Source organism: Oncorhynchus tshawytscha, linkage group LG06, assembly GCF_018296145.1.
Source record: "Oncorhynchus tshawytscha isolate Ot180627B linkage group LG06, Otsh_v2.0, whole genome shotgun sequence".
In the NCBI taxonomy this organism is placed as follows: Eukaryota; Metazoa; Chordata; class Actinopteri; order Salmoniformes; family Salmonidae; genus Oncorhynchus; species Oncorhynchus tshawytscha.
In genome coordinates this window covers 4938879-4960402 of record NC_056434.1, presented here as the reverse complement: position 1 = coordinate 4960402, position 21524 = coordinate 4938879, and the positions used below count along the sequence as shown (strand labels likewise).

Below are 21524 nucleotides of genomic sequence, written 5' to 3'. Positions count from 1 at the left end.
CTAGGTGCACCCACAGCATTCCAGTCTAGATGGTCTTCTGTGGTTCTTCCCCATGGTATTTCATCATTAGATTTCATTTGATGGAGAGTTTGATATGAGGAAGGAAACCTCTCAGTGAAGTAGCTGGTATTGTATGTGCTCTTCCCATGGTGTTACATAATTAGATTTAAAAATATATATATATTTTTTTTTTTAAGAAACAGGTAGTTTGGATCCTGGATGCAGATTGGTTATTCCATAGGTAATGCCTGTTTGCTGCATGTCATATTTCCTTCATGGGTAGTTTGATATAGACCTTGGCCATATGGTCTGAATAGGACTTTCTGCTAACACGTGCGCTCTATGCAAAGTAACGCTCATATTTCCTTTCAGAGTGTTTGCTATTGGTCCGTGGATGCAATAGAGTCAAAACATGTCGTAGCCATGCGACAGGGAACGAACCCTCAGAGCCTTCCAGGAAGGGACACCAGTGTTGTTGTTAAGGATGATTCTGAATGGCCTTACTGACTGATAAACGCTTTGTTTGTAGCTTGACGGCATACTTTTGGATTTAGCTTGATGATCGATCGTTTTGTTTCATGATTAGCAGCACCCCCCTCCTCCCAGTTGCACTTGTATTGCCGCACCTTTTACATTCTTCTTCTGGCTTTCTGCGCACTGTGCTGCTCTTGTCTTCTCTTCTTTGTGTGTTTCTTACTCGCGGTTAAATGTTCTCTTTGTGTTTCAGATTAGTTTCATGTGTTCTTCTTCTTCCTTCTTTTCTATTTTTCCTTCTCCTCTCGTCCTTTTCTGTCCGCTTCTCTCCGTCTCTCTTACCTCCCCATACCCTGCGCTAATCCCCACTTCCTACCCCCACTCCCACCACCCACTGTTTCCTCTGTCCCGCCCCCTTCCCTGGACAGACCTATCCGATTTCAAGAACAATAACAATAATCGCCAAGCTGTCAATCAAAAGGATGATCTCTCCACAGTGACCAATGCCACGACGGGGATGAGCCCCTCCCCCTCTCTGTCCGCCCTGTCCAGTCGAGCCGGATCCATCGCCAGCCTCCACGACCGCATCATGTTCAGCCCCGGAAGCGAGGAGGCCATCGAGAGACTCAAGGTGAACTGATCACTTGATTGATTGATGAATTCATTTATTTATTGATTAAGTAATTTATTACAGTCAGACATAATACCCTCTGTCCCACATATTGAACATAGACACTGGAGGGTTCACAACAGTTTGTCATATTTTTGGGGGATTTCATCAGGAAACAGAGAAGATCATTGCTGAGCTCAACGAGACCTGGGAGGAGAAACTGCGCAGAACAGAAGCCATCAGAATGGAAAGGTGAGTTACTATCACTTCTCTTCTTACAGTATAGATTATAAGGAAAGGTCAATCCAGTCTCTGGATCCAAGGAACATGGAAGAATAGGAGACCACTGCAGGGTTGTGGTCAATTCAAATTAAATTCAGTTAATTCAGGAAGTAAAATGAAATACAAATTCAATATTTGTAAAAAAGAGCTTTTATTTTTTATTAACTTTTCAATAAGCCAAAAAAGGAGAAACTATTTATTTAAAAAGTTTTTCAATTTTTCCATTTTACATTCAAATCACTTCCTGAATTGACTGATTTTAATTTGAATTGACCCCAACCTTGGGCCGTTGAACAACTGTCCATTCTCTTCCACAGAGAGGCCCTGCTGGCTGAGATGGGTGTGGCTATGAGGGAAGACGGAGGAACCGTGGGCGTGTTCTCCCCCAAGAAGGTAAGACAGCAACACATTAACAGACATCATTTAACAGGTCAGCTATTCAGGTTTAGATCAGGGTTAGGTTAGGGTTAGGTTAGGGTTAGGTCAGGGTTAGGTCAGAGTTAGCTTAGGGTTAGGTCAGGGTTAGGTTAGGGTTAGGTTAGGGTTAGGTTAGGGTTAGGTCAGGGTTAGGTTAGGGTTAAGGTTTAGGTCAGGGTTAGGTTAGGTTAGGGTTAGGTTAAGGTATAGGTCAGGGTTAGGTCAAGGTTAACTCAGGGTTAGGTCAGGGTTAGGTCAGGGTTAGGTTAAGGTTAGCTCAGGGTTAGGTCAGGGTTAGGTTAGGATTAGGTTAAGGTTAGGTCAGGGTTAGGTTAAGGTTAGTTCATGGTTAGTTCAGGGTTAGTTCAGGGTTAGTTCAGGGTTAGGCCAGGGTTAGGTTAGGATTAGGTTAAGGTTAGGTCAAGGTTAGGGTTAGGATTAGGTTAAGGTTAGGTCAAGGTTAGGTTAGGGTTAGGTTAATGATACTTTGCACTCGAGGGAAGTCAATAATGGTATGTACCTGCAGTGCATTTGGAAAGTATTCAGACCCCTTGACTTTTTCCACATTTTGTTACATTACAGCCTTATTCTAAAATGGATTAAATAGGTTTTTTCCCTCATCAATCATCACACAATACCCCATAATTACATCCCAACACCCCATAATGACATCACAACACCCCATAATGACATCACAATACCCCATAATGACATCACAACACCCCATAATGACATCACAATACCCCATAATGACATCACAACACCCCATAATGACATCACAACACCCCATAATGACATCACAATACCCCATAATGACATCACAATACCCCATAATGACATCACAACACCCCATAATGACATCACAACACCCCATAATGACATCACAATACCCCATAATGACATCACAACACCCCATAATGACATCACAACACCCCATAATGACATCACAATACCCCATAATGACATCACAACACCCCATAATGACAAAGCAAAAACATTTTTTTTTTTGAAACATTAGCAAATGTATAAAAAATAGTAACATTTCCATAAGTATTCAGACCCTTTACTCAGTGCTTTGTTGAAGCACCTTTGGCAGCGATTACAGCCTCTAGTCTTCTTGGGTATTCTTGGGTATGATGCTACGAGCTTGGTACACCTGTATTTGGGGAGTTTCTCCCATTCTTCTCTCTAGATCTGTCAGGTTGGATGGAGAGCGTTGCTACACGGCTATTTTCAGGTCTCTCCAGAGATGTTCGATGAGGTTCAAGTCCGGGCTCTGGCTGGGCTACTCAAGGACATTCAGAGATTTGCTTAGGGTCGTTCTCCTGTTGGAAGGTGAACCTTCACCCCAGTCTGAGGTCCTGAGCACTCTGGAGCAGGTTTTCATCAATGATCTCTCCGTACTTTGCTCTGTTCATCTTTCCTTCGATCCTGACTAGTCCCTACCCCTGAAAAACATCCCCACAGCATGATGCTGCTACCACCATACTTCACCGTAAGGGTGGTGACCGGTTTCCTCCAGACATGATGCTTGGCATTCAGGCCAAAGAGTTCAATCTTGGTTTCATCAGACCAGAGAATCTTATTTCTCCTGGTCTGAGAGTCTTTAGGTGTCTTTTGGCAAACTCCAAGGTGGCTGTGATGTACCTTTTACTGAGGAGTGTCTTCCGTCTGGCCACTCTATCATAACGGCCTGATTGGTGGAGTGCTGGAGAGATGGTTGTCCTTCTGGAAGGTTCTCCCATCTCCACAGAGGAACTCTTGAGCACTGTCAGAATGACTATTGGGTTCTTGGTCACCTGCCTGAGAAAGGCCCTTCTTCCCTGTTTGCTCAGTTTGGCCGGGCAGCCAGCTCTAGGAAGAGTCTTGGTGGTTCCAAACTTCTTCCATTTCAGAATGATGGAGGCCACTGTGTTATTGGGGACCTTCAATGCTGCAAAAATGTTTTGGTACCCTTCCCCAGATCTGTGACTCGACACAATCCTGTCTCGGAGCTCTACAGACAATTCCTTTAACCTCATGGCTTGGTTTTTGCTCTGACATGCACTGTCAACTGTGGGACCTTTTATATAGACAGGTGTGTGACTTTCCAAATCATGTCCAATGTCCAATGTCCAAATGAATTTACCACAGGTGGACTCCAATCAAGTCGTAGAAACATCTCAAGGATGATCAATGGAAACAGGACACACCTGAGCTCAATTTCAGGTCTCATAGCAAACGGTCTGAATACTTATGTAAATAAGGCATTTCTATATTTTTATTTTTAATACATTTTGCAAAAATGTAAAAAAAAAACAGTTTTTTCGATTTGTCATAACAGGGTATTATGTGTACATTTATGAGGAAATGTTTTATTTAATCGTTTCGTTTTTTATAAATATGGCTGTAACGTAACAGAATGTGGAAACATTGAAATGGTCTGAATACTTTCCCGAATGCACTGTATGTTCCTGAATGAGCCCTCTATGGAGCTGTCTATGCTGTCACAGAAGTGTTCAATGGAAAATAAGTACTCTATTTAACTCTATGGATCTGGATATCCTCGATATTTTCAGTGTTTGAGCAAGTTTGAATCGACTTGAATAGAACATGTTTTTATTTTGATGCATTAAATGTGGATTTACTTCCAAGCCCACGTCATCAGAGCAGAGCAGAAAGCCCGAGGCTGTGTTCATTGACACAGTAGGGCTGTTCTCACCCAATGAGGTTGGTCTCTCTGAAGTGTCCAATCTCCCATACTGGATGCTCTGCTCTGTCTGGGGACTCCGACTCCTAGTCTTCTCTGAGTGCTTCGCTAGACTGTGACCTTTTTACATATCCTTCCGCTTCAACTCTCTTGATTCCTCGTTCTGTTTGATTAAAGAGAGCATGTATCAACAGAGCCCGTGTTAAAACATTGAAAATGTTGAAAAACTCTATCCAGACGTTTCAGATCTGCACACATTAAAGGTCTAAGGCCAAGAGAATTGGGATAGGGTGTATCTTTCCCTGATATGCCCTCCATCTCCCATCTCAGCCTGTATACAGTATAGTCTCTCTAGCTTTAATTGGAACCTGACTGCTATGTAGAGCTTTACAGCAGGGGAGGAGATCAACCAACTGTTTCCTTTTTCATTAAGTTACTTAAGGATTTTGATTCATTTAGTCTTCTTCTCCTTTAAATCTACTTCATTATTTCCAAGCAAACAAAGTCGTTAGTATTCACTCTGCTTCAAGCTTCAAGCAGCAGAGTGATGTAAACACAGAGAAGCAAACACATTTAGTAAATTTATGAAGATTTATAGCATTTGTGTTTCCTACTTCGCCAGCTGTTGTTTGATGGGTATAAATGACTCACACAGAGATGCTGTTAATACCTTGGGGGTCTGGCTATTTTGTATTTCTTTAAACTTTTCCTCATCTCCTACCTAAAGAGGAAGTCTCTGGGGATCTGTCCACAATGGCACCCTAATCCCTACATAGTGCACTTTATAGAGAGTAAGGTTCCATTTGGGTTCTATTTGGGACGCATCCTCTGTGCTTCTCTACAGGCACCAAGTCAAATCAAATGTATTTATAAAGCCCTTCGTACATCAGCTGATATCTCAAAGTGCTGTACAGAAATCCAGCCTAAAACCCCAAACAGCAAGCAATGCAGGTGTAGAAGCACGGTGGCTAGGAAAAACTCCCTAGAAAGGCCAAAACCTAGGAAGAAACCTAGAGAGGAACCAGGCTCTGAGGGGTGGCCAGTCCTCTTCTGCCTGTGCCGGGTGGAGATTATAACAGAACATGGCCAAGATGTTCAAATGTTCATAAATGACCAGCATGGTCGAATAATAATAAGGCAGAACAGTTGAAACTGGAGCAGCAGCACAGTCAGGTGGACTGGGGACAGCAAGGAGTCAAAATAAATACTAATAAATAAATAATAAATAAATAATAATAAATAAATAAATAATAATAAATAAATAAATAAATAAATAAATTAATAAATTAATTAATTAATTAATTAATTAATTAATTAATTAATAAATAAATAAATAAATAAATAAATAAATAAATAATAAATAAATAATAATAAATAAATAAACAATGTTTTGAAGTGTTTGTCCGAAATCTTGCAAATATTTTTTAAAACTCGGGAAATATATATATATATATTTTTTCACACATATTTAACCCCTTTGATTGGGTTAGGCACAAAACTACCTTCATACCTCCATTTGTTTTTTTCACCCGGTAATGGTTACCTTCAGACGAGCCCCGTGATACTTGAGGAACAAAATGGAGAACAGTTTATGTAGGTCAAAACCATTCGGATTTTTAAAAAAAAATGTAACTTACGCACTGGTGCGTCAATCGGCTCTAGGGGGTTAAATTGAATGCCTCTAACAATGCTGAAATTGTATATTTGAGATGTGTAATAAAGATATATTGCGAAACACATTTGAATGCCTCTGACCCTAGATCAACATTGGAGTCGTGTCCCGCAACAAGGCAGGTTCCTTGATAACACATGACCGTGGAACCTTTCTAGCACAGTGATTTAAATACTTAAGGGGAGGGATTTAAATGTGCTGAGTGTAATTAGTGATGATGTAAAGCTGTGATATGCTGTGATATGCTGTGATATGCTGTGATATGCTGTGATATGCTGTGATATGCTGTGATATGCTGTGATATGCTGTGATAAACTGTGATATGCTGTGATATGCTGTGATAGGCTGTGATATGCTGTGATATGCTGTGATAAACTGTGACATAGTGATACACCAATATGACATTTTTGGCCGATACCGACATCCGATATTTTCTTTGCCCCAAAAAACAATACCGATGCCCGGTAACCAATATAGAAAATTGTGCGGCCTTTTAAGAATTCTAGTACAGTTAAATAGTTAACACACACAAATGGACACAGTGGTCTAAGGCACTGCATCTCAGTGCAAGAGGCATCACTACAGTCTCTGGTTCAAATCCAGGCTGTATCACATCCGACCGTGATTGGGAGTCAGTAAAACATAATCCAAACCTATTTCTTACACTTACTTGCTGTGCTATTTTGTTGTTCATTTGTTCAGTCGTTTCAGTCTCAACCAGGATTTCATCATACATGACAAGCAGTGAAGTTTCAGCTCTATCTGTCCGTGGCCTCTCTTCCGCGGTGCTTCACTGTCACTGTGTCTGTTTCCATCTTGTCTGTCCGTATCCTCTCTTCCTCGGTGCTTCACTGTCACTGTGTCTGTTTCCATCTTGTCCAGCTGTGTATGTAACATTTCATGTAAACCTTGTTTCTTGACTGTATCGAAGTAGTGGTCCTTGTACCTAGCATTGAGCATGGTGACGACACAGTAAAGAGAGAATGCCTGTTAAAGAAGTAGCGGCCCTTGTACCTAGCATCGCGAATGGTGGCGACACAGTAAAGAGAGAATGCCTGTTAAAGAAGTAGCAGTCCTTGTACCTAGCATCCAACATGGTGGCAACACAGTAAAGAGAGAATGCCTGTTAAAGAAGTAGCGGTCCTTGTACCTAGCATCCAACATGGTGGCGACACAGTAAAGAGAGAATGCCTGTTAAAGAAGTAGCGGTCCTTGTACCGAGCATTGAGCATGGTGGCGACACAGTAAAGAGAGAATGCCTGTTAAAGAAGTAGCGGCCCTTGTACCTAGCATTGAGCATGGTGACGACACAGTAAAGAGAGAATGCCTGTTAAAGAAGTAGCGGTCCTTGTACCTAGCATCGAGCATGGTGACGACACAGTAAAGAGAGAATGCCTGTTAAAGAAGTAGCGGTCCTTGTACCTAGCATTGAGCATGGTGACGACACAGTAAAGAGAGAATGCCTGTTAAAGAAGTAGCGGTCCTTGTACCTAGCATCGCGCATGGTGGCGACACAGTAAAGAGAGAATGCCTGTTAAAGAAGTAGCGGTCCTTGTACCTAGCATCCAACATGGTGGCGACACAGTAAAGAGAGAATGCCTGTTAAAGAAGTAGCGGTCCTTGTACCGAGCATTGAGCATGGTGGCGACACAGTAAAGAGAGAATGCCTGTTAAAGAAGTAGCGGCCCTTGTACCTAGCATCGAGCATGGTGACGACACAGTAAAGAGAGAATGCCTGTTAAAGAAGTAGCGGTCCTTGTACCTAGCATCGCGCATGGTGGCGACACAGTAAAGAGAGAATGCCTGTTAAAGAAGTAGCAGTCCTTGTACCTAGCATCCAACATGGTGGCAACACAGTAAAGAGAGAATGCCTGTTAAAGAAGTAGCAGTCCTTGTACCTAGCATCCAACATGGTGGCAACACAGTAAAGAGAGAATGCCTGTTAAAGAAGTAGCGGTCCTTGTACCTAGCATCCAACATGGTGGCGACACAGTAAAGAGAGAATGCCTGTTAAAGAAGTAGCGGTCCTTGTACCTAGCATCCAACATGGTAGCGACACAGTAAAGAGAGAATGCCTGTTAAAGAAGTAGCGGTCCTTGTACCGAGCATTGAGCATGGTGGCGACACAGTAAAGAGAGAATGCCTGTTAAAGAAGTAGCGGTCCTTGTACCTAGCATTGAGCATGGTGGCGACACAGTAAAGAGAGAATGCCTGTTAAAGAAGTAGCGGTCCTTGTACCTAGCATTGAGCATGGTGGCGACACAGTAAAGAGAGAATGCCTGTTAAAGAAGTAGCGGTCCTTGTACCGAGCATTGAGCATGGTGGCGACACAGTAAAGTAAAGAGAATGCCTGTTAATGAAGTAGCGGTCCTTGTACCTAGCATCGAACATGGTGGCGATACAGTAAAGAGAGAATGCCTGTTAAAGAAGTAGCGGTCCTTGTACCTAGCATCGAACATGGTGGCGATACAGTAAAGAGAGAATGCCTGTTAAAGAAGTAGCGGTCCTTGTACCTAGCATCGAGCATGGTGGCGACACAGTAAAGAGAGAATGCCTGTTAAAGAAGTAGCGGTCCTTGTACCGAGCATTGAGCATGGTGGCGATACAGTAAAGAGAGAATGCCTGTTAAAGAAGTAGCGGTCCTTGTACCTAGCATCGAGCATGGTGGCGACACAGTAAAGAGAGAATGCCTGTTAAAGAAGTAGCGGTCCTTGTACCTAGCATTGAGCATGGTGGCGACACAGTAAAGAGAGCCTGTTAAAGAAGTGCCTGTTAAATGGTGGCGACACAGTAAAGAGCGGTCCTTGTACCTAGCATCGAGCATGGTGGCGACACAGTAAAGAGAGAATGCCTGTTAAAGTAGCGGTCCTTGTACCTAGCATCGAGCATGGTGACGACACAGTAAAGAGAGAATGCCTGTTAAGAAGTAGCGGTCCTTGTACCTAGCATCGTGCATGGTGGTGACACAGTAAAGAGAGAATGCCTGTTAAAGAAGTAGCGGTCCTTGTACCTAGCATCCAACATGGTGGCAACACAGTAAAGAGAGAATGCCTGTTAAAGAAGTAGCGGTCCTTGTACCTAGCATTGAGCATGGTGGCGACACAGTAAAGAGAATGCCTGTTAAAGAAGTAGCGGTCCTTGTACCTAGCATCGCTCATGGTGGCGACACAGTAAAGAGAGAATGCCTGTTAAAGAAGTAGCGGTCCTTGTACCTAGCATCGAGCATGGTGGTGACACAGTAAAGAGAGAATGCCTGTTAAAGAAGTAGCGGTCCTTGTACCTAGCATTGAGCATGGTGGCGACACAGTAAAGAGAGAATGCCTGTTAAAGAAGTAGCGGTCCTTGTACCTAGCATCGAGCATGGTGGCGACACAGTAAAGAGAGAATGCCTGTTAAAGAAGTAGCGGTCCTTGTACCGAGCATTGAGCATGGTGGCGACACAGTAAAGAGAGAATGCCTGTTAAAGAAGTAGCGGTCCTTGTACCTAGCATCGAACATGGTGGCGATACAGTAAAGAGAGAATGCCTGTTAAAGAAGTAGCGGTCCTTGTACCTAGCATCGAACATGGTGGCGATACAGTAAAGAGAGAATGCCTGTTAAAGAAGTAGCAGTCCTTGTACCTAGCATCGAGCATGGTGGCGACACAGTAAAGAGAGAATGCCTGTTAAAGAAGTAGCGGTCCTTGTACCGAGCATTGAGCATGGTGGCGACACAGTAAAGAGAGAATGCCTGTTAAAGAAGTAGCGGTCCTTGTACCTAGCATCGAGCATGGTGGCGACACAGTAAAGAGAGAATGCCTGTTAAAGAAGTAGCGGTCCTTGTACCTAGCATCGAGCATGGTGGCGACACAGTAAAGAGAGAATGCCTGTTAAAGAAGTAGCGGTCCTTGTACCTAGCATCGAGCATGGTGGCGACACAGTAAAGAGAGAATGCCTGTTAAAGAAGTAGCGGTCCTTGTACCTAGCATTGAGCATGGTGGCGACACAGTAAAGAGAGAATGCCTGTTAAAGAAGTAGCGGTCCTTGTACCTAGCATCGAGCATGGTGGCGACACAGTAAAGAGAGAATGCCTGTTAAAGAAGTAGCGGTCCTTGTACCGAGCATTGAGCATGGTGGCGACACAGTAAAGAGAGAATGCCTGTTAAAGAAGTAGCGGTCCTTGTACCTAGCATCGAACATGGTGGCGATACAGTAAAGAGAGAATGCCTGTTAAAGAAGTAGCGGTCCTTGTACCTAGCATCGAACATGGTGGCGAACAGTAAAGAGAGAATGCCTGTTAAAGAAGTAGCGGTCCTTGTACCTAGCATCGAGCATGGTGGCGACACAGTAAAGAGAGAATGCCTGTTAAAGAAGTAGCGGTCCTTGTACCGAGCATTGAGCATGGTGGCGACACAGTAAAGAGAGAATGCCTGTTAAAGAAGTAGCGGTCCTTGTACCTAGCATCGAGCATGGTGGCGACACAGTAAAGAGAGAATGCCTGTTAAAGAAGTAGCGGTCCTTGTACCGAGCATTGAGCATGGTGGCGACACAGTAAAGAGAGAATGCCTGTTAAAGAAGTAGCGGTCCTTGTACCTAGCATCGAGCATGGTGGCGACACAGTAAAGAGAGAATGCCTGTTAAAGAAGTAGCGGTCCTTGTACCTAGCATCGAGCAAGGTGACGACACAGTAAAGAGAGAATGCCTGTTAAAGAAGTAGCGGTCCTTGTACCTAGCATCGCGCATGGTGGTGACACAGTAAAGAGAGAATGCCTGTTAAAGAAGTAGCGGTCCTTGTACCTAGCATCCAACATGGTGGCAACACAGTAAAGAGAGAATGCCTGTTAAAGAAGTAGCGGTCCTTGTACCTAGCATCGAACATGGTGGCGACACAGTAAAGAGAGAATGCCTGTTAAAGAAGTAGCGGTCCTTGTACCTAGCATCGCTCATGGTGGCGACACAGTAAAGAGAGAATGCCTGTTAAAGAAGTAGCGGTCCTTGTACCTAGCATCGAGCATGGTGGTGACACAGTAAAGAGAGAATGCCTGTTAAAGAAGTAGCGGTCCTTGTACCTAGCATTGAGCATGGTGGCGACACAGTAAAGAGAGAATGCCTGTTAAAGAAGTAGCGGTCCTTGTACCTAGCATCGAGCATGGTGGCGACACAGTAAAGAGAGAATGCCTGTTAAAGAAGTAGCGGTCCTTGTACCGAGCATTGAGCATGGTGGCGACACAGTAAAGAGAGAATGCCTGTTAAAGAAGTAGCGGTCCTTGTACCTAGCATCGAACATGGTGGCGATACAGTAAAGAGAGAATGCCTGTTAAAGAAGTAGCGGTCCATGTACCTAGCATCGAACATGGTGGCGATACAGTAAAGAGAGAATGCCTGTTAAAGAAGTAGCAGTCCTTGTACCTAGCATCGAGCATGGTGGCGACACAGTAAAGAGAGAATGCCTGTTAAAGAAGTAGCGGTCCTTGTACCGAGCATTGAGCATGGTGGCGACACAGTAAAGAGAGAATGCCTGTTAAAGAAGTAGCGGTCCTTGTACCTAGCATCGAGCATGGTGGCGACACAGTAAAGAGAGAATGCCTGTTAAAGAAGTAGCGGTCCTTGTACCTAGCATCGAGCATGGTGGCGACACAGTAAAGAGAGAATGCCTGTTAAAGAAGTAGCGGTCCTTGTACCTATCATCGAGCAAGGTGACGACACAGTAAAGAGAGAATGCCTGTTAAAGAAGTAGCGGTCCTTGTACCTAGCATTGAGCATGGTGGCGACACAGTAAAGAGAGAATGCCTGTTAAAGAAGTAGCGGTCCTTGTACCTAGCATCGAGCATGGTGGCGACACAGTAAAGAGAGAATGCCTGTTAAAGAAGTAGCGGTCCTTGTACCTAGCATCGAGCATGGTGGCGACACAGTAAAGAGAGAATGCCTGTTAAAGAAGTAGCGGTCCTTGTACCTAGCATCACTCATGGTGGCGACACAGTAAAGAGAGAATGCCTGTTAAAGAAGTAGCGGTCCTTGTACCTAGCATCGCGCATGGTGGTGACACAGTAAAGAGAGAATGCCTGTTAAAGAAGTAGCGGTCCTTGTACCTAGCATTGAGCATGGTGGCGACACAGTAAAGAGAGAATGCCTGTTAAAGAAGTAGCGGTCCTTGTACCTAGCATCGAGCATGGTGGCGACACAGTAAAGAGAGAATGCCTGTTAAAGAAGTAGCGGTCCTTGTACCTAGCATCGCGCATGGTGGTGACACAGTAAAGAGAGAATGCCTGTTAAAGAAGTAGCGGTCCTTGTACCTAGCATTGAGCATGGTGGCGACACAGTAAAGAGAGAATGCCTGTTAAAGAAGTAGCGGTCCTTGTACCTAGCATTGAGCATGGTGACGACACAGTAAAGAGAGAATGCCTGTTAAAGAAGTAGCGGTCCTTGTACCTATTATCCAACATGGTGGCGACACAGTAAAGAGAGAATGCCTGTTAAAGAAGTAGCGGTCCTTGTACCTAGCATCCAACATGGTGGCGACACAGTAAAGAGAGAATGCCTGTTAAAGAAGTAGTGGTCCTTGTACCTAGCATCCAACATGGTGGCGACACTTTAAAGAGAGAATGCCTGTTAAAGAAGTAGCGGTCCTTGTACCTAGCATCCAACATGGTGGCGACACAGTAAAGAGAGAATGCCTGTTAAAGAAGTAGCGGTCCTTGTACCGAGCATTGAGCATGGTGGCGACACAGTAAAGAGAGAATGCCTGTTAAAGAAGTAGCGGCCCTTGTACCTAGCATCGAGCATGGTGACGACACAGTAAAGAGAGAATGCCTGTTAAAGAAGTAGCGGTCCTTGTATCTAGCATTGAGCATGGTGACGACACAGTAAAGAGAGAATGCCTGTTAAAGAAGTAGCGGTCCTTGTACCTAGCATCGAGCATGGTGACGACACAGTAAAGAGAGAATGCCTGTTAAAGAAGTAGCGGTCCTTGTACCTAGCATCGCGCATGGTGGCGACACAGTAAAGAGAGAATGCCTGTTAAAGAAGTAGCGGTCCTTGTACCTAGCATCCAACATGGTGGCGACACAGTAAAGAGAGAATGCCTGTTAAAGAAGTAGCGGTCCTTGTACCTAGCATCCAACATGGTGGCGACACAGTAAAGAGAGAATGCCTGTTAAAGAAGTAGCGGTCCTTGTACCTAGCATCCAACATGGTAGCGACACAGTAAAGAGAGAATGCCTGTTAAAGAAGTAGCGGTCCTTGTACCGAGCATTGAGCATGGTGGCGACACAGTAAAGAGAGAATGCCTGTTAAAGAAGTAGCGGTCCTTGTAACTAGCATTGAGCATGGTGGCGACACAGTAAAGAGAGAATGCCTGTTAAAGAAGTAGCGGTCCTTGTACCTAGCATCGAACATGGTGGCGACACAGTAAAGAGAGAATGCCTGTTAAAGAAGTAGCGGTCCTTGTACCTAGCATTGAGCATGGTGGCGACACAGTAAAGAGAGAATGCCTGTTAAAGAAGTAGCGGTCCTTGTACCTAGCATCGAACATGGTGGCGACACAGTAAAGAGAGAATGCCTGTTAAAGAAGTAGCGGTCCTTGTACCTAGCATCGAACATGGTGGCGATACAGTAAAGAGAGAATGCCTGTTAAAGAAGTAGCGGTCCTTGTACCTAGCATCGAGCATGGTGGCGACACAGTAAAGAGAGAATGCCTGTTAAAGAAGTAGCGGTCCTTGTACCGAGCATTGAGCATGGTGGCGATACAGTAAAGAGAGAATGCCTGTTAAAGAAGTAGCGGTCCTTGTACCTAGCATCGAGCATGGTGGCGACACGGTAAAGAGAGAATGCCTGTTAAAGAAGTAGCGGTCCTTGTACCGAGCATTGAGCATGGTGGCGACACAGTAAAGAGAGAATGCCTGTTAAAGAAGTAGCGGTCCTTGTACCTAGCATCGAGCATGGTGGCGACACAGTAAAGAGAGAATGCCTGTTAAAGAAGTAGCGGTCCTTGTACCTAGCATCGAGCATGGTGGCGACACAGTAAAGAGAGAATGCCTGTTAAAGAAGTAGCAGTCCTTGTACCTAGCATCGCGCATGGTGGTGACACAGTAAAGAGAGAATGCCTGTTAAAGAAGTAGCGGTCTTTGTACCTAGCATCCAACATGGTGGCAACACAGTAAAGAGAGAATGCCTGTTAAAGAAGTAGCGGTCCTTGTACCGAGCATTGAGCATGGTGGCGACACAGTAAAGAGAGAATGCCTGTTAAAGAAGTAGCGGTCCTTGTACCTAGCATCGAGCATGGTGGCGACACAGTAAAGAGAGAATGCCTGTTAAAGAAGTAGCGGTCCTTGTACCTAGCATCGAGCATGGTGACGACACAGTAAAGAGAGAATGCCTGTTAAAGAAGTAGCGGTCCTTGTACCTAGCATCGCGCATGGTGGTGACACAGTAAAGAAGAATGCCTGTTAAAGAAGTAGCGGTCCTTGTACCTAGCATCCAACATGGTGGCAACACAGTAAAGAGAGAATGCCTGTTAAAGAAGTAGCGGTCCTTGTACCTAGCATCGCGCATGGTGGCGACACAGTAAATAGAGAATGCCTGTTAAAGAAGTAGCGGTCCTTGTACCTAGCATCGCTCATGGTGGCGACACAGTAAAGAGAGAATGCCTGTTAAAGAAGTAGCGGTCCTTGTACCTAGCATCGCGCATGGTGGTGACACAGTAAAGAGAGAATGCCTGTTAAAGAAGTAGCGGTCCTTGTACCTAGCATTGAGCATGGTGGCGACACAGTAAAGAGAGAATGCCTGTTAAAGAAGTAGCGGTCCTTGTACCTAGCATCGAGCATGGTGGCGACACAGTAAAGAGAGAATGCCTGTTAAAGAAGTAGCGGTCCTTGTACCGAGCATTGAGCATGGTGGCGACACAGTAAAGAGAGAATGCCTGTTAAAGAAGTAGCGGTCCTTGTACCTAGCATCGAACATGGTGGCATACAGTAAAGAGAGAATGCCTGTTAAAGAAGTAGCGGTCCATGTACCTAGCATCGAACATGGTGGCGAACAGTAAAGAGAGAATGCCTGTTAAAGAAGTAGCAGTCCTTGTACCTAGCATCGAGCATGGTGGCGACACAGTAAAGAGAGAATGCCTGTTAAAGAAGTAGCGGTCCTTGTACCGTAAGCATGGTGGCGACACAGTAAAGAGAGAATGCCTGTTAAAGAAGTAGCGGTCCTTGTACCTAGCATCGAGCATGGTGGCGACACAGTAAAGAGAGAATGCCTGTTAAAGAAGTAGCGGTCCTTGTACCTAGCATCGAGCATGGTGGCGACACAGTAAAGAGAGAATGTCTGTTAAAGAAGTAGCGGTCCTTGTACCTATCATCGAGCAAGGTGACGACACAGTAAAGAGAGAATGCCTGTTAAAGAAGTAGCGGTCCTTGTACCTAGCATCGAGCAAGGTGACGACACAGTAAAGAGAGAATGCCTGTTAAAGAAGTAGCGGTCCTTGTACCTAGCATCGCGCATGGTGGTGACACAGTAAAGAGAGAATGCCTGTTAAAGAAGTAGCGGTCCTTGTACCTAGCATCCAACATGGTGGCAACACAGTAAAGAGAGAATGCCTGTTAAAGAAGTAGCGGTCCTTGTACCTAGCATCGCGCATGGTGGCGACACAGTAAAGAGAGAATGCCTGTTAAAGAAGTAGCGGTCCTTGTACCTAGCATCACTCATGGTGGCGACACAGTAAAGAGAGAATGCCTGTTAAAGAAGTAGCGGTCCTTGTACCTAGCATCGCGCATGGTGGTGACACAGTAAAGAGAGAATGCCTGTTAAAGAAGTAGCGGTCCTTGTACCTAGCATTGAGCATGGTGGCGACACAGTAAAGAGAGAATGCCTGTTAAAGAAGTAGCGGTCCTTGTACCTAGCATCGAGCATGGTGGCGACACAGTAAAGAGAGAATGCCTGTTAAAGAAGTAGCGGTCCTTGTACCTAGCATCGCGCATGGTGGTGACACAGTAAAGAGAGAATGCCTGTTAAAGAAGTAGCGGTCCTTGTACCTAGCATTGAGCATGGTGGCGACACAGTAAAGAGAGAATGCCTGTTAAAGAAGTAGCGGTCCTTGTACCTAGCATTGAGCATGGTGACGACACAGTAAAGAGAGAATGCCTGTTAAAGAAGTAGCGGTCCTTGTACCTATTATCCAACATGGTGGCGACACAGTAAGAGAGAATGCCTGTTAAAGAAGTAGCGGTCCTTGTACCTAGCATCCAACATGGTGGCGACACAGTAAAGAGAGAATGCCTGTTAAAGAAGTAGTGGTCCTTGTACCTAGCATCCAACATGGTGGCGACACTGTAAAGAGAGAATGCCTGTTAAAGAAGTAGCGGTCCTTGTACCTAGCATCCAACATGGTGGCGACACAGTAAAGAGAGAATGCCTGTTAAAGAAGTAGCGGTCCTTGTACCGAGCATTGAGCATGGTGGCGACACCGTAAAGAGAGAATGCCTGTTAAAGAAGTAGCGGTCCTTGTACCTAGCATCCAACATGGTGGCGACACAGTAAAGAGAGAATGCCTGTTAAAGAAGTAGCGGTCCTTGTACCTAGCATCGAGCATGGTGGCGACACAGTAAAGAGAGAATGCCTGTTAAAGAAGTAGCGGCCCTTGTACCTAGCATCGAGCATGGTGACGACACAGTAAAGAGAGAATGCCTGTTAAAGAAGTAGCGGTCCTTGTACCTAGCATCGCGCATGGTGGCGACACAGTAAAGAGAGAATGCCTGTTAAAGAAGTAGCGGTCCTTGTACCTAGCATCCAACATGGTGGCGACACAGTAAAGAGAGAATGCCTGTTAAAGAAGTAGCGGTCCTTGTACCTAGCATCCAACATGGTGGCGACACAGTAAAGAGAGAATGCCTGTTAAAGAAGTAGCGGTCCTTGTACCTAGCATCCAACATGGTGGCGACACAGTAAAGAGAATGCCTGTTAAAGAAGTAGCGGTCCTTGTACCTAGCATTGAGCATGGTGGCGACACAGTAAAGAGAGAATGCCTGTTAAAGAAGTAGCGGTCCTTGTACCTAGCATTGAGCATGGTGGCGACACAGTAAAGAGAGAATGCCTGTTAAAGAAGTAGCGGTCCTTGTACCTAGCATCGCGCATGGTGGTGACACAGTAAAGAGAGAATGCCTGTTAAAGAAGTAGCGGTCCTTGTACCTAGCATCGAGCATGGTGGCGACACAGTAAAGAGAGAATGCCTGTTAAAGAAGTAGCGGTCCTTGTACCTAGCATCGAGCATGGTGGCGACACATAAAGAGTGCCTGTTAAAGAAGTAGCGGTCCTTGTACAGCATCGAGCATGGTGGCACACAGTAAAGAGAGAATGCCTGTTAAAGAAGTAGCGGTCCTTGTACTGAGCATTGAGCATGGTGGCGACCCAGTAAAGAGAGAATGCCTGTTAAAGAAGTAGCGGTCCTTGTACCTAGCATCGAGCATGGTGGCGACACAGTAAAGAGAGAATGCCTGTTAAAGAAGTAGCGGTCCTTGTACCTAGCATCGAGCAAGGTGACGACACAGTAAAGAGAGAATGCCTGTTAAAGAAGTAGCAGTCCTTGTACCTAGCATCGCACATGGTGGTGACACAGTAAAGAGAGAATGCCTGTTAAAGAAGTAGCGGTCTTTGTACCTAGCATCCAACATGGTGGCAACACAGTAAAGAGAGAATGCCTGTTAAAGAAGTAGCGGTCCTTGTACCTAGCATCGCGCATGGTGGCGACACAGTAAATAGAGAATGCCTGTTAAAGAAGTAGCGGTCCTTGTACCTAGCATCGCTCATGGTGGCGACACAGTAAAGAGAATGCCTGTTAAAGAAGTAGCGGTCCTTGTACCTAGCATCGCGCATGGTGGTGACACAGTAAAGAGAGAATGCCTGTTAAAGAAGTAGCGGTCCTTGTACCTAGCATTGAGCATGGTGGCGACACAGTAAAGAGAGAATGCCTGTTAAAGAAGTAGCGGTCCTTGTACCTAGCATCGAGCATGGTGGCGACACAGTAAAGAGAGAATGCCTGTTAAAGAAGTAGCGGTCCTTGTACCTAGCATTGAGCATGGTGGCGACACAGTAAAGAGAGAATGCCTGTTAAAGAAGTAGCGGTCCTTGTACCTAGCATCGAACATGGTGGCGATACAGTAAAGAGAGAATGCCTGTTAAAGAAGTAGCGGTCCTTGTACCTAGCATCGAACATGGTGGCGATACAGTAAAGAGAGAATGCCTGTTAAAGAAGTAGCGGTCCTTGTACCTAGCATCGAGCATGGTGGCGACACAGTAAAGAGAGAATGCCTGTTAAAGAAGTAGCGGTCCTTGTACCTAGCATTGAGCATGGTGGCGACACAGTAAAGAGAGAATGCCTGTTAAAGAAGTAGCGGTCCTTGTACCTAGCATCGAGCATGGTGGCGACACAGTAAAGAGAGAATGCCTGTTAAAGAAGTAGCGGTCCTTGTACCTAGCATCGAGCATGGTGGCGACACAGTAAAGAGAGAATGCCTGTTAAAGAAGTAGCGGTCCTTGTACCTATCATCGAGCAAGGTGACGCACAGTAAAGAGAGAATGCCTGTTAAAGAAGTAGCGGTCCTTGTACCTAGCATCGAGCATGGTGACGACACAGTAAAGAGAGAATGCCTGTTAAAGAAGTAGCGGTCCTTGTACCTAGCATCGCGCATGGTGGTGACACAGTAAAGAGAGAATGCCTGTTAAAGAAGTAGCGGTCCTTGTACCTAGCATCCAACATGGTGGCAACACAGTAAAGAGAGAATGCCTGTTAAAGAAGTAGCGGTCCTTGTACCTAGCATCGCGCATGGTGGCGACACAGTAAAGAGAGAATGCCTGTTAAAGAAGTAGCGGTCCTTGTACCTAGCATCGCTCATGGTGGCGACACAGTAAAGAGAGAATGCCTGTTAAAGAAGTAGCGGTCCTTGTACCTAGCATCGCGCATGGTGGTGACACAGTAAAGAGAGAATGCCTGTTAAAGAAGTAGCGGTCCTTGTACCTAGCATTGAGCATGGTGGCGACACAGTAAAGAGAGAATGCCTGTTAAAGAAGTAGCGGTCCTTGTACCTAGCATCGAGCATGGTGGCGACACAGTAAAGAGAGAATGCCTGTTAAAGAAGTAGCGGTCCTTGTACCTAGCATCGCGCATGGTGGTGACACAGTAAAGAGAGAATGCCTGTTAAAGAAGTAGCGGTCCTTGTACCTAGCATTGAGCATGGTGGCGACACAGTAAAGAGAGAATGCCTGTTAAAGAAGTAGCGGTCCTTGTACCTAACATTGAGCATGGTGGCGACACAGTAAAGAGAGAATGCCTGTTAAAGAAGTAGCGGTCCTTGTACCTATTATCCAACATGGTGGCGACACAGTAAAGAGAGATGCCTGTTAAAGAAGTAGCGGTCCTTGTACCTAGCATCCAACATGGTGGCGACACAGTAAAGAGAGAATGCCTGTTAAAGAAGTAGTGGTCCTTGTACCTAGCATCCAACATGGTGGCGACACTGTAAAGAGAGAATGCCTGTTAAAGAAGTAGCGGTCCTTGTACCTAGCATCCAACATGGTGGCGACACAGTAAAGAGAGAATGCCTGTTAAAGAAGTAGCGGTCCTTGTACCGAGCATTGAGCATGGTGGCGACACAGTAAAGAGAGAATGCCTGTTAAAGAAGTAGCGGTCCTTGTACCGAGCATTGAGCATGGTGGCGACACAGTAAAGAGAGAATGCCTGTTAAAGAAGTAGCGGTCCTTGTACCGAGCATAGAGCATGGTGGCGACACAGTAAAGAGAGAATGCCTGTTAAAAAGAAGTAGCGGTCCTTGTACCTAGCATCCAACATGGTGGCGACACAGTAAAGAGAGAATGCCTGTTAAAGAAGTAGCGGTCCTTGTACCTAGCATCCAACATGGTGGCGACACAGTAAAGAGAGAATGCCTGTTAAAGAAGTAGCGGTCCTTGTACCTAGCATTGAGCATGGTGGCGACACAGTAAAGAGAGAATGCCTGTTAAAGAAGTAGCGGTCCTTGTACCTAGCATCCAACATGCATTGAAAGAAGTAGCGGTCATGGTGGCGACACAGTAAAGAGAGAATGCCTGTTAAAGAAGTAGCGGTCCTTGTACCTAGCATTGAGCATGGTGGCGACACCGTAAAGAGAGAATGCCTGTTAAAGAAGTAGCGGTCCTTGTACCTAGCATCCAACATGGTGGCGACACAGTAAAGAGAGAATGCCTGTTAAAGAAGTAGCGGTCCTTGTACCTAGCATCCAACATGGTGGCGACACAGTAAAGAGAGAATTCCACCGAATCGCTTGTTCACAGCCTCGAGTACTTTTGTAAGTTAGGCAGTTTAGTTGAGTAGGCGTTTCAATGCCATGACAGAAGGCATCACGTCTGCTGCAGACACAGTTGATGAGCTTATTTCTCCAGTCAGTTGGTTCGAATGGAGCGACTGAGTGTGTTCATGTTTCAAAGTTTCAAACATGTTCTCAAAATGCCATTGAAATGGCAGCAGCGGTATGACAAACAGCATATTCTTGAGCAATACGGCTTTCCTCAGTACAAAATCCTCATCGACCCATTGTGCTGTCAGACTCAGCATGCTCATGGGGCTGACATCGCTGGTCCAAATGTCAATCGTAAAGCTAATAGCAGTGACGCTGTTGCTGTGTAACTCCGGTAGGGCAACATCTGACAAATTGCACCTACTTGGTAGTGTGTACCAGTGTTCAACCAGTCGGCAAAAGCCGACATCACCCACGACGATCTAAATGCCTTTTATGCTCGCTTCGAGGGAAGCAACACTGAAGCATGCACGAGAGCACCAGCTGTTCTGGATGACTGTATGATAACGCTCTCGGTAGCCGATGTGAGCAAGACCTTTGAACAGGTCAACATTCACAAAGCCGCGAATACAGACGGATTACCAGGACGTGTACTCAAAGCATGCGCGTACCAACTGTCAAGTCTCTTCACTGACATTTTCAACCTCTACCTGACTGAGTCTGTAATACCTACATGTTTCAAGCAGACCACCATGGTCCCTGTGCCCAAGGGCGCAAAGGTAATCTGCCTAAATGATTACCGCCCCATGGCATTCACATCGGTAGCCATGAAGTGCTTTAAAAGGCTGGTCATGGCTCACATCAACAGCATCCTCCCAGATACACTAGACCCACTCCAATTCGCATACCGCCCCAACAGATCCACATATGACGCAATATTAATCGCACTCCACGCTGCTGTTTCACACATGGACAAAAGGAACACCTATGTGAGAATGCTATTAATTGACTACAGCTCAGCGTTCAACACCATAGTGCCCTCAAAGCTCATCACTAAGCTAAGGACGCTGGGACTGAACACCTCTCTCTGCAACTGGATCCTGCAACTTCCTGTCGGACCGCCCCT

General features: G+C 45.4%; 1 protein-coding gene across 12 annotated transcripts in view; it reads left to right on the top strand.

Moving 5' to 3' along the window:
• LOC112247640 (kinesin-like protein KIF1A) overlaps positions 1–21524 on the top strand; it is a 186484-nt gene that overhangs the window by 92221 nt on the left and 72739 nt on the right. For all 12 annotated transcript variants that reach the window (XM_042322879.1, XM_042322874.1, XM_042322876.1 and 9 more), the window contains exons 13-15: positions 972–1105; positions 1257–1336; positions 1684–1759. In XM_042322879.1, coding sequence (XP_042178813.1) covers positions 972–1105; positions 1257–1336; positions 1684–1759 — 290 coding nt within the window. The remainder of the gene's footprint in view (positions 1–971; positions 1106–1256; positions 1337–1683; positions 1760–21524) is intronic.